This window comes from Bos grunniens, chromosome 4 (genome assembly GCF_055505025.1).
Source record: "Bos grunniens cultivar Pamir isolate PY7600 chromosome 4, Bosgru_T2T1.0, whole genome shotgun sequence".
Lineage (NCBI taxonomy): Eukaryota > Metazoa > Chordata > Mammalia > Artiodactyla > Bovidae > Bos > Bos grunniens.
The window spans coordinates 89,655,896-89,669,560 of NC_141168.1; the positions used below are offsets into that span (position 1 = coordinate 89,655,896).

General features: G+C 39.5%; 1 protein-coding gene across 2 annotated transcripts in view; it reads right to left on the reverse strand.

The window, feature by feature from the left end:
- The window catches only part of DNAH11 (dynein axonemal heavy chain 11), a 369,573-nt gene that overhangs the window by 33,872 nt on the left and 322,036 nt on the right, over window positions 1–13,665 (reverse strand). The window contains exons 69-73 of one of the 2 annotated variants that reach the window (XM_086397406.1): window positions 8,883–9,053; window positions 5,748–5,870; window positions 4,120–4,313; window positions 2,793–2,941; window positions 1,803–1,930 (exon numbers count right to left, since the gene is read on the reverse strand). In XM_086397406.1, coding sequence (XP_086253532.1) covers window positions 1,803–1,930; window positions 2,793–2,941; window positions 4,120–4,313; window positions 5,748–5,870; window positions 8,883–9,053 — 765 coding nt within the window. Of the gene's footprint in view, window positions 1–1,802; window positions 1,931–2,792; window positions 2,942–4,119; window positions 4,314–5,747; window positions 5,871–6,957; window positions 7,060–8,882; window positions 9,054–13,665 lie in introns of those variants that run through there. The other variant, XM_086397407.1, reaches the window with a different exon arrangement.

Here is a 13,665-nt window from a genome sequence, read left to right on the forward strand (position 1 = left end):
GGCTCAGAAGGGGACACATCATCCCAAGTCCCCATACTGAAGGCTCACGGTTTAAGCAGTAGGTTGTATTCTCCCAGAAGGTTATATTCTGTGTGGATAATGGGCAGCGTCTTTGTGCATCCAATTTTATTTTAAGCATAAATGCAAACAGCATCAGCCCTGGACACTGGAGATGTTAGGGAAGGCCAGCATCCTGACAGCGTGAGGTGGCAGTGTGGGCTAGCTGAAAACACATCGTCTGCTGCCAAACAGATTCTGTCCTTTCCCACTGGGTGGCCCTGAGGCCCTCCAGACTACTCGGAGGCTCAATTTTCTTATCTTTACAATGGGATGGTCATACCTCCCCTTGCAGCTTTGCTGTGATGATTAGCGACAATGTATCCCAGGAATGAATTGCCTAGTAGAGGGTCTGGCATATAAAAGAGAACCTTTGTGCTCCAAATCAAAAGGCCAGACCCCCCAAGACAGCTGGCATGCCCTGCTGAATTAGGAGTCTGCTTGGCCCCTAGGTGCCACCTGAAGCTGGCCTGGCCTCCATGGGTTTTAGGTTCTTGCTGTTGCAAACTAAAAAACGCTGCTTTCCATCTCTTTCTATAAGGATGACATCATCAGCCACTGCAAGCACTGGCATTCAACACAGCCTGAAAAGTGTTCGGGGTGGAGGTCGGGAATAAGGCACTCTATACGCTGGGAAAACCTGGTAGAACAGACCTTCATAGTTAGGTGTTTTCAGGAGAAAATGTCTTATGAATCTCTTTCTTGTATCTTTTTATACCTAGAAAATCACTAAAATCATTAGCAGAGATGTCTGCTCCTTGTGACTAGCAGCAACCCTCTACTGAGACGTGTGCTTGGTTGCCAAGACCACATACACACTGGCCTCTCCCCGCTCCCTCTCTGCTGTAGTTTCTCAGAGCTGAGAGTCTGTCTCCCGGGCTATAGTCCCCAGATAAAACTGAACTCGTACCTCCTTTGCGTGTTTTTTTTTTTTTTTTCAGTTGACACCAGAATCCCGAGTCATGGAAACTACTCCAGAGAACACTGACTGGCAGACTCATAGACCCATATATATATAAGCCCTGGAAAGGATAAAGGGACTAATCCTCAATCCTTTAATTTACAAAGAGAATGCTACACAATAAACTAGGGGCAGAGTCAGAGTCATAGGATATAATGAGATATGAAAAAATACTCTGTCAACTTTAAAGCTATATGCAAATGAGAGATGTCATGACAACAGTGTTGGTACTCTGTCTGTCTGTCTGTCCTCAAGCCCTACTGGGTGTTTCAGATATTTGTGCATAAAGAGAACAATGGGCTCCCTCTAGTATTTTAAATTTTAGGATTTCCCTGGTGGCCTAGTGGATAAGAATCTGCCTGCCGATGCAGGGGACATGGATTTGATTCCTGGTTTGGGAAGACTTCATATGCTGCAGAGCAACTAAGCCCACGCACCTAGAGCCCATTCTCCATAACAAGAGAAGCCACCACAACTAGAGAGCAAGCCCCGCTCACCACAATTAGAGAAAGCCCCATGCGGCAGCGAAGACCCACTGCAGTCATGAATAAATAATTTTTTAAAAAGTTTTAACCACAGTGGCTAGAAAATCCCTCAAAAGAGGTATGTATTCTTGTCGGTAGAGCTCCTTGTCACCTTGGAGGTGTCTCTGCTGCTGAGGGCACCCCCAGGACTCTGCAGATCACAATGTGTTATGTGAAAGGTTCATGCCCGCTGGGCAGGGTGGCTCTGCACTGCCCATCGTGCTCATTCCCCATGCTGCCCCTGAAAACATGATACTCACCTGGAGTATGACCCAGTGTCCTTCTCTGGAAGCCTTCTCCAGGGCCGTTTCTGCCACCATCTCCTGCCCTTGTCCTAAAGACACGTTGTGGAATTTTCCAGAGTCGATCGTAAAGCCTAGTCTTTTGCCTGCGGGAGGGCATGACAGAGCAAGCGGAAGAGTGAACCAAGGAGGGGTGAGAAAGGTCCGGCGTGCTGTTACCTGACGTCTTCCGTGGCAACCGCTGTTACCTCCTGGGTTACTTTCCTAAAGAATCCAAACTAAACCTCTGCTGTTTCAACAGCATCGTTTTAAGCTTTCAGTGTCAATGGCAGCCTCCCTGCAAGCATTTGCAAAGCCTGTGGAAATTAGTTCCTCTGGTTTTATCATAATAAAGCTTTTGACATTTTGATAGGTGGCAAGCATTGTTATTAAGCTTTATAAACTCTTGCAGGAGTAGCAGAACACTGCCCTCATAAAAAGGAGCAACATGTGGTAGGTATCACATCATTTTTTTGACTGGATCAGCTCGTTCGGTAAAACGCAGGAGCCTCTCACCTTGCGAGGCCGTGCTGGAATCCGGCACAGTCAGGTCACAGCTCTATTAACCCGAGTTCTCCGTGCAGACCGTGGGGAATAGTCATCGAAAGCACAAAGTGACAGTGCCTAGCACAATCGAATAGACTTGCTCTAATGACCATTATTTAGTCACAGGGGGCACAAGATTACAAGAGCATGGAGAAAATTGCCCTCTAGCCCTCATCTAGTCAAAAGGTAGAAAATTGTACAAAAGAAACTTGCATTATGCCAACCAGAGGAATGTTCCATTTAAACATTTCTTCTGACTACAGTGTTATTAACCTTACATTTTCCATAGATTCAATCTCCAACAGATGAGAAAGGGAAGAAAAAAAAAAAAAAAAACCAACTAAGATAACTGTGAGCTGAAAGGAAGGTTGGGTTGGTGCTGGGTGAGAGTCAGGGCTGGATGGCCACCTCCTGGTCACTCACCCAGTATCTCCAGGTCTTTGAGAGCATCTACTCCTGGAGAGAGGATGAAGAATATGGGGATGGCGGGGCTGCTCTCCTCAAATGCTTTAACCAAGTCCAATCTGGTCCTCTCTACATACTTGGCACCCAGTTTCTCCTCCACGAAATTCCTGTAAAAAAAAAAATGCCAAAGATAGGATCGGTGCTTTTGACCTTGAAAAGTGCCACAGCTTGAATCAGCTTAAACTGCAGACACAGGAAGGAAGCCAACCTTGTTTAGAACATATGATGTCTTGTAATAATGGCAGTATGAATCTGACTAGATTTATGCAGTTGAGTCAGTGAAATCTCTCACTGCTTTAGAAGCGATGAAAATCAGAAGCCTACGTTCTTTTGGGGGGGGGGCTACTGAGACCCTCCTGAGTATCATCAGCTGCCTGCATGTGGCTTTGTGTCCCCCCAAACCCCCTGCCAGACCCCCCATTACTTATGAACAGTTCATTAGATTTGCCACCGTGCAATTTTCCAGCCTGTTGGGCTTCTCATGAATATACAAATGCTTTTTGGGGTGTTTCTAACACAGGGAAGCTCAATTAAGCAGGGATTATTTGCCAGCAGCATCAGATTTAGCAGAAAGTAAGTACTACTAAGCAGAATTAACTTGTAAAGTAGGGTGCGACAGAGGCTTCTGCAAAGGGAAAATTGGCTGAAAAGACAAAGCAAAGGAAAAAACCTGCAGCAAGTGAATACTACTGAAGAAAAAGCAGCTCCATAGGGAAGGAACTTGAGAACTCTCTGGCTGGTGAATTCAAATTAGAATTAAGCAGCATATTACCACTGAGAAGCCAAAAGGGCAAAGAAAAAAGGACACTTCAACCAAGATTCAGACAAGGGTTCTGCTTTTAAATTGTTCTGGTTGCAGAGTTACAGAACTGTAAGTGAATCCCTGAAAGGAATTCATTTTTTGTTTGATGTGCAAAATCTTCAGAGCCAAAGTGCCGCCACCAAGTGAAAGACAGAGACTCACACTAGGATAATGCAAGTGCCTGGCCTCTGAACTCTGCCAGCTCTCTTCCTAGAATATTTCCATCAGTTTCCGGTTTCCCCTGCTGATTTCAGAACTAAGGTTTTCAGGAAGAATACGCTCCGTCCACTGACAGACTAGCATACTGTTCAGTGTTTAGCAAATCTTAGCAACAGTAGTGATTATAATATAAAAATGCTGGCAGAATCACTTTTCATTAACACGAACCATAACGTCTCCACCATTGAGTCTCCACCAGATACTTCTAGTCTTTGAGACAAAGTTTCCTCTAGCTTAGTTTCTATAAGAGCTAACTGTCCCCACCTGAGAGCATATGCCATTCTGTCAGGGCGCATTGCTCTCAAAATAATCAGCTTCTGTATTAAACTTTCCTTCTTCCACTCTTGTGGCAACTTCTCCTTTTCTGGACACTCGGATTCTGCCCACTTCCTCCACTGCTTGGCAGATCCTTCCACATCTCGGTCGAGGCCTCGAAACTCTTCCATGAGGGCGACCGCCTGTGATAAAATGGGGAAGCAGAGGAGACTAACATAGCAGCTAGTGTAGAGCAGCCTGGAGTCTGAGACAAAGAGCTGTGAATGTTGAGGCGAGCTCCCTGTGCTAGGCAGTAGGTCCTTGGTGATTATCTATTTCATACCTAAAAAAACTACAACACTGTTATTCATCTATAATATAAACTAAACATTAAAGAATAAGAAAGAAAGAAGGGCCTGCAACAAAACAAAAAAAATAAGACGTGTGACTATATTGGATCCTGTGCAGGTAAAGTGGTGCTGGACAGTCTTCATTGCCTCTTCAGATTTATTCAGGATGCTCCCTGTCCTGCAAAGGCGGTGATTGTGAAGGATGACTTGAACAAAGCGTCCTGGTTTTCTGCCTGGTTGGGTCTGACCAACAGGAAGCACTGGCAAGAGGCTGGAGGGCCAGTGAACGGAGGCGAAGGTACCTCTTCCCAGTGCTTTCTGTGCTGATGCTGTTCAGTAGTGGCTCCGTTTCCTTACGGAATGCCAGAGTTCTGAGAAGCTGGCTCCCTCCCATAGTTTCCTTTCTCAGGAGTTTCACTAAGTGTTCCTTTCCCACCCTTTCCCCTCCCCATCCCTGGCTGATCCCCTCATCTTTCTTCTTATACAATGAAAATATACTCTTTGTTAAACTTTTAAAAAATCATACTTTGAATTTGCCATTTGTTTTCTGCTGAGACCCTGATACACAATTGAACTTGAAGTTATAATTCTAAAGTAATAATCTAATTAAAAATTCTATTTTAAAATAAAATCTAAACATACTAAAAAACTAAGGAAAAACATAGATATTTTCAATACAGAGAAATGTTCCTGTCTTAGGGAAAAAAAAAAAAAAAGAGTATGGCGAGGCTTAGTACGTGATGAGCATCTCTGAGGAATTCGAGTCAGAGAATAAACTTTTAGTAATAGAATCTTCTGACAGAAACGTGGAATAAGGATTTACAATTAGGGTTGTGTTGCTTAAACATTTTACAATGATAATACATGACTATACCACTGTATAAATTAACAAAACTATTTTGAAAAAGTGGAGAAATACTATAAAAAAGAAAAACCAAATGAAGAAACAATTCAGGTCAACTGAAAAAAAGATCACTTATACTCCTCAACTTTAACCAAAGGTCCTGTACATTATACATATTTATTAACAACTTTCCCATCCATAAATAGATCAGAAGTTCCTTTACCTTCAAATAAAAAAGGGAAATTAGAATATAGTTGGTGGACGTGTAAATTAGTGTAGCCACTATGGAAAAGAGTATAGGAAGTTCTTCAAAAAATTAAAAACAGCATGTATCTACAACTAAAATGGTGTATATCACCTATATTTTTTAAAACTACATTTTAGAGAACTGAGATTTGAAGTAAGATTTAGATATTTTTTGAAAAATCACGTTCCCAACATACCTTAATAGCACTCCATGATTGATTAGTGAGGAAATCAACAGGACTCTGGTAAGTGTGTTCAACTGTGAACCGAAGCAGGAAATCCAATTCAAGATGATCTATCTCTTTCTTTCTCAGCAAAATCTTGAGAGGACACAAAGCAGAAAAGGGTCATGTGGTCTGTATCAAAATCCAGGATGCAGTCACCACTTAATAGACATGGCTGAAAAGGCAGAACTAAGACTTCTGAGAATTCCTATAGATATATATCAGTTTGTGGTTAAAATAAGGGACGTTAGATTATACTCATGAACTCAAAATCTTGATTGAAAATCTAATAGCAAATAATTACCAAACCTGGTTCATTTCAATTTTAACACCTGTGCTGACCAGCAGCATATTTAAACTATGCTTTAAACTATATTTAGTCTTCTGCTGTTAGATCAAACTTGTCTTGAAACTTTTTATACAAACTGAGAAAGCCTCAGATGAAAATGGACCGAATCACTAAACAAAAGGTGAAACTAGTACAGTGAGTTAGTCCTGATATAGAAATTATAGTCAATAAACCATGAGATACGTAAGACTTTTTCTTACACGCGAGATTATGTTGAGAAAAAACTGGAAGTTGTTTTACAGACACAACAAACACATCATGAACTGAACTTTAGGCATGTTGGTTACGGAGCTGATAAACAGCCCATAGAATATTTAGGAGGGACACAAATGAAATATTCCTGATTTCCACATAGAAACTATAATACCTTATAAAGGTAAACAGGTAAAATGTTTGAGGTTTGTGCTATTTAAAAATTCTAGATATTTCCAAAATGCATTACAGGTGGTAACATGTATCAGAATATTATTTTATTGGATAATTTTTCTTAATCCAATTTGATTTCATCAAACAAAAAGTTGTCCTCATATATATAAAGCTTACATTTATGTAAATAGTATTTCAGATAAATAATCCGTATACATATTCTAAAAAGAAGTTTTAAATATATGTACACATGTGTGTATACATATGGTACCATCCCCGGTCCATTACTGTTCATGAACAATACATGTAAACATACTGAAGGTCAGCAAAACCCACAAACAATACGATTAAAATATGGGCAGAGGAACTGAATAGTCATTGTATCAAAGAAGGCACACAAATGGCTGACAGTTACATGAAAAAGTGCTCAACATCACTCATCACTAATCATCAGGAAAATTCAAATCAGACCCACATGAGATGTCACCTCACACCTGTTGGGACGGTTATCAGCAAACAGACGAGAGACGACAAATGCTGGTGAGGATATGAGACAGGAACCCTTGAACACTGTTGGTGGGAATGTACACTGGTAAAGCTACATGGAAAAGAATATGGAGATTCCCCCCAAAATTAAAACTAGAACTATCACAGAATTCAGCAATTTCACTTCTGGGTATACAAAGAAGTAAAATCATGATCTCAAAAAGATATCTGTATTCCTATGTTCATTACAGCACTTTTTTTTACAATAGCCAACATACAGAAACAACCTAAGCCTCCATATATGGATGAATGGATAAAGAAAACGTGGTGTGTGTGTATGTATGTATGTATAATTTTTATATATGCACATTCACATATACAATGGAATATTACTCAGTCACAAAAAGAAGGAAATCCTGTCATTTGTGACAAGATAGATGGACCTTGAGGGCATTATGCTAAGGAAAAGAGTCACACAGAGAAAGAGAAACACTGTATAATCTCACTTTCATGTGGAATCCTAAAAAACAGAACTCACAGATACAGAGAACAAGTTGGTGGTTGTCAGAGGCAGGTGGTGGGGGTGGAAAAATGGATGAAGGTATGAAAAGGTATCAACTTTTAGTTATAAACAAGTACTGGGGATGTGACGTACAGCATGGTGATCATAGTTACCAATACTCTATGGGTATTAGGAAGTTGCTAAGGAGTAAGGCTTCCCTGCTGGCTCAGTGCTAAAGAACTCGCTGCCAACGCAGGAGACACAGGTTCCATCCCTGGGTCAGGAAGATCCCCTGGAGAAGGAAATGGCAACCCACTCCAGTATTCTTTCCTGGAAAATCCCATGGACAGAGGAGCCTGGCAGGTTATAGTCCATTGGGTCGCAATAGAGTTAGACATGACTTAGGGACTAAACAACAAAAAAAGAGAGTAAATCTTAAAGTTCTCATCATGAGAAAAAAATGTAACGATATGAGGTGAAGGCTATTGACTAAACTTATACTGTAATCATTTCACAATATATACATACGTAAGATCATTATGTTGAACATGCTGGCCTAATACAATGTACGTGTCTATTCTGTCTTGATAAAACTGGGAGAAAGTTAAAAAGAAAAATTCCATTTTGTAATGCATTACTGTTTATCACATATATTATAAAATGATTCCACCCATATATTCTTTTTTAACCCAAAGGACTCTATTAACACCAAAACTATTGAAAGAGAAGTGATAGTTTATCACTATTAACAGCAAGTATTTAAAAATGCCTTCTTTGAGCAAAGTACTTAGGAAGACACAAAACAAGACATCTTTCATCAAGATTTGAATTGACCGAAAAAGTTATACAGCAAACAGACTAATAAAAGGAACACATGTTTATTTCATCTAGGAATGAGGTCCTTGATGTTTTTTTTTTTTTTTTCCCTCACCAGGGGTACTTGTATTTAAACAAAATCGTTTGCAGAGTCCACATGAGAAAGAGGTCTTACTGAAAGTTGGAGTGTGAAACCTGGAGCTCTTTCCATACATTGACTGTTTTTTAACGGGGCTCTGAAAACCTCCCAGGACCACTCAGATTTGGAACTTTAACCTTGAGATTCTCTCCAAGAAACTCCCCAGGAGGATAAATACCTGGGAGGTCTGTACAGGACCTGGAAAGGTGAGGCCAGCGCCTCATGGGCCTGTTTCACAGAGTGATGGCCGATGTGGTTGCCCCAAGTGCAAACCCACCCAAGCCACTGCACGCTGACTGACTCACAAGGCTGACATATGCCCAGGTTCCCTCCGGGAAACTCAAACTATCTTTAGGCCACCAAGGGCTTCCGAGCAGCAGTGAAGTAGCTAATACACAGAGATGCGAGACTCGGGTTCTGGGGCTGCTTTTCAGTGACTGATTTCCTCACCTGGAAAGCCATCTGGGACAGGAAGGTGAGTTTGTCCTTCTCAAACAGTGCCTGGCTGGTGTAGAGGAAGACGGCATGGGTGATGCTCTCGGTCAGGGCGGAGATGTGCCCCGGCATGTCCTCCACCTTGTCAGTCTGCTCGATGGCTCTGTGGAACAGCATGTTGAAAGCCTGGGGAATTCAAGGCACTGTTAAGGGGTGACAACTGATGGCAGGTGTCCAGCTAGTCCCAAGCCAGAGGCTATAGTGTATGGATGGGGAGAGAGAACAGGATGGGTTTTACAAGGATTCTATGAGCTCTAGAACAGCTCCTGGCATGTGGTAAGGCCTCAGTGAAAGTTTGCTATTATTTTTAACATTATTTCATAAAATCTACCCACGTTTTCTTCCTAACCAACTGAATTGCACTGTCCTTTGTCCTTCTACCCATGCAATTGAATATACATACATATATATATTCTTATTTTTAATTTTGGTAAAATACACAAAGGGTAAAATTTACCATCTTATTAGTTTTAAGTAGTATTAAGTATATTCACACTGTGGTACAACCCATTTTCAAACTGTTTTCTTCTTGAACAACTGCAACAGTGTTAGACAACAACTCACTTAAAAAACTCATTTAATTATATCAGTAACTCCCCATTCCTTGACAACCACTATCCTACATTCTGTTTCTACAAGTTTGACTGCTCTAGGTACTTCCTATAGTGGAATTATATAGTATTTGTCTTATTGTGACAAGCTTGTTTCACTCAGTATAATGTCATTAAGGTTCATCTATGTTGTAGCATACGTCAGAATTTCCTTCCTTTTTAAGGCTACATACTGTTTCACTGTACGTGCATATTAGCTGTGGTTGTTCGGTCACTAAGTCCTGTCTGACTCTTTGCAACCCCATGGACTGCAGTATGCCGGGCTCCTCTGTTCTCCACTATCTCCTGGAGTTTGCTCAAATTTATGTCCATTGAGTCAGTGATGCTATCCAATCACCTCATCCTCTGCTGCCCGCTTCTTCTGCCTTCAATCTTTCCCAGTATCAGGGTCTTTTCCAATGAGTTGGCTCTTCACATCAGGTGGCCAAAATATTGCAGCTTCAGCTTCAGCAAGTCCTTCCAATAAATATTCAGGACTGATTTCCTTTAGGATTGACTGGTTTGATCTCCATGCAGTCCAAAGGATGCTTAAGAATCACAATTTAAAAGCATCAATTCTTCAGCACTCAGCCTTCTTCATGGTCCAGTTCTCACGGCTGTACATGATCCCTGGAAAAGCTATAGCTTTGACTATGCAGACCTCTGTCAGCAAAGTGATTATCTCTGCTTTTTAATACGATGTCCAGGTTTGTCATAGCTTTCCTTCCAAAGAGCAAGCATCTTTTAATTTCATGGCTGCAGTCTCTGTCCACAGTGATTCTGGAGCCCAAGAAAATAAATCTGTCACCGTTACCACTTTTCTCCCTTCCATCTGCCATGAAGTGATGGGACTGGATGCCATGATCTGTTTTCAAATGTTGAGTTTCAAGCCTGCTTTCATCCAGGGCTGGACATTTGGGTCTATTATGAACAATGCTATGAACACAGGTGTACAAATGTCTCTTTGAGACCATCTTGTAATTCTTTTGGGTATATGTTCAGAAGTGGAATTGCTGAATCACATGGCAATTTTTAAAACTGTCATATCATTTTCCAAATGTGAAAATGTGAAAACAGATATGACACTGTTTTACAACCCTTCCAACAGTGCACAAGGGTTACAATTCCTCCAGATCATTGCCAACACTTGTTATTTTCTGTTTCTTTTTCCCCCTGAAATATTGTAGCTATCCTAATAGATATGAAATAGTATCTCATTGTGATTTTGGTTTGCATGTTCCTAAACATTAGTGATGTTGAACATCTTTTCAAATGCTTATTGGTCATTGGTCATGTCTTATTGATCATGTCTCCTTTGGAGAAATGTCTCTTCAAGTCCTTTGCTCATTTTCTAACAGATTATTTTTTTGTTTTTGTTATTCCACGCATGTACTTTTGTGATCCCCTTTGATTATCTCATTCTTTAAAAAAATCACTCAATATTTGATTTTACTCATATGTCTTGGTAGCAATGGGGCTGTATAGATTTTTACATATATCTATAGATATTTAAATATATAGCTAAACATAGCCAACTCTATACATCTATAATCCAGATCTATATATCTATAAATAGATATAACATAAAAATATCAAATTTTCTGACTGGTGGACAAGGACTAATATACTTGAAAGAAAGTAAAACCCTACAACAACTGACAGTAAATATGGGTAAGAAGGTATTCAAAAAAAGTACTTATTTGCTATTTACATTTTAAAAATCAATTTTTAATTTATAAACAATAAAATGCACCCATTAAATAAAAAGCTCAATGAGTAGTGATAAATGTATCGACTTCAGTAACAGTCACTGCAGTCAAAATGTAGAACCTTGCTATCCATGTCACCCTAAAAAGTTCTTATGTGCCTCTCTGCAGTCCGTTCCCACCATTATCCACCCCATCCCTGCCCACTGCCTAGCTGTTTCTCTCATGGCAGATTCATTTCAGATGTGCACTTCTAGTACTTTGTTTCGAGTTGATTCCCTTTGGGTAAAGACCTAGAGTAAACATTTAGATCATTTTGTAACTTTATGAGAAACTGCCAAACTGTTTTCCAAAATAGTGTTAGCACTTTGCATCCCCGCTGGTAAAGTGAGAGAGGCGTAGCACCACATCAGTGCTAACACTTACATTAATGACAGTCTTGTATAATTTTAGTTTTTCTATTAGGTATACAGTCATATCTCATTCTGCTTTTACTCTGCATTTCTCTGATGATTGTTGAGCATCTTAAAAATATGCTTATGGGTAATATATATCTTGGTAGACAAGTCCAAGCCTTTCCTCCATTTTGAGTTAACTATTGAGTTGTATATTCTGATTTAAGTTCTTTGTGAAGTTTATGTATTGGAAATAACTTTTACTGATCTATGGCTTAGTTTTTCACTTTCTTAATGTCTTTCGATGAGGCTAACTTTTTTCTTTCTCTTATACTCTAAGAAATTTTTATTTCTCTTATACTCTAAGGATAAATCTTTGCCTAAACCAAAGCCCAAAGACTTTCTATTGTTCTCCAGGAAATTTTACAGCTTAGCTTATTCATTTTTAACTCATTTTATATAGAGTGATGTAGTAGCTAAGATTCATTTTATTCCACGTGGATATCCAGTTGTCCCAGTACCATTTGTTGCAAAAACGATTCTCTCCTCAGTGAATTGTCTTAACACTCACTTCCAAGAATCAGTTGACCATACATTTATGGGTCTGCTTCTGGACTCTTTATTCTGTTTCATTGATCAGTGTATTTTTATTTAGGCCGATCAGTGTAGTTAAGTCTTGAAATCATATACTGTAAGTCTTCCAAATTTGTTTTTCTTTTTCAAAATTAGTTGTTTTTAAATCCTTGGCATTTCTACATAAATTTTAGAATCTGTTAGCCAATTTCTACCAAAAAAAAAAAAAAAAAAAAGCCCTTCTGGGACTTTCACTGAGACTGAATTAAATCTATAGATTAATTTAGATAGAATTAAAATCTTAATAATACTGATTGTTCTGAGTCATAAACATGGTCTTTTTCTCCATTTAGTTGAACCTTCTTTAATTTTCTCATTAATATTTTATAGGCTTCAGTATGCAGATCTTGTATCTGTTTTGTTAAAATTAACCCTAAGAGTTTCAGAATCTTGGAATCTACCATAAATAGTATTTATTAATTTTATTTTATAAATGTTTATTCCTCATATATAGAAATATAATGAATTCTGTATATTGACTTCATATCCTGTGATCTTGCTAAAAACTCACTGCTTAATCCTAGTAGTTTCTCATGAAGGTAGTAGGTCATCTGTGGAAAAAAGATGGCATTTCTTCTTTAAAATTTCTTTTTTTTTTTGTATTGTTTCACTGGCTATAACCTCCAGTGCAATATTGAATAGAAGTGTTAAGAGAAGACATTCTTGTTTTGTTTGGATCTTAGAGGAAAGTATTCCATTTTTCGACATTAATATTAGCTGAAAATCCTCACAGATGCCTTCAGCACACAGAGTATGATAAAGTGACCATTTTATCCCAGTTTTCTCAGAATTTTTTTTTTAACCAAATGTTTTGTCAAGTTCTTTGCATCTTCTGAATTATAGGCTTTTTCTCTTTTTTATTTTATTAATATGAAGAATTACATTGTGTGATTTTTAATGTTTAACCAACTTGCACTCCTGGCATGAATTCCAATTGTTCATAACAGATAATGCTTTTTATACGTGGCTGGATGCAATTTGCCAATCTTTTTTAGTAGTTTTCAACAATGTTTCTGAGGGGGGCTGCTCTGTAACTTTCTTTCCTTGTAATACCATAGTCTATTTTTGGTGTCTGGGTAGGCCTGGGCCTGTATTAATTTTCCCCTTTCACACTGCAGGGAATCCAAGCCTGCCGGGAGCCAGCGTGAGGAACTCTGCCCGTGGCAAAGGTCATGAGGAAGGAGTCTCGGCATATGCAAAGGCGGGATTGAGCCTCAGGAGTCCCTCTGGAAATTCTCGAGCATCTACCCCCAAAACCAGAGTCTGACTACTTTACTACTTTGTGCTCTCACCTATACCTCTGACTTTACAGGGGGCTGTCCCCCACCACCATCTCTCTCTCTGAAAGAGAGTTAACTTACAGCTCCAGTTAATAAAGTTCCTGGGCGTGACAAGAGTGTTTTAGTTCACAAAC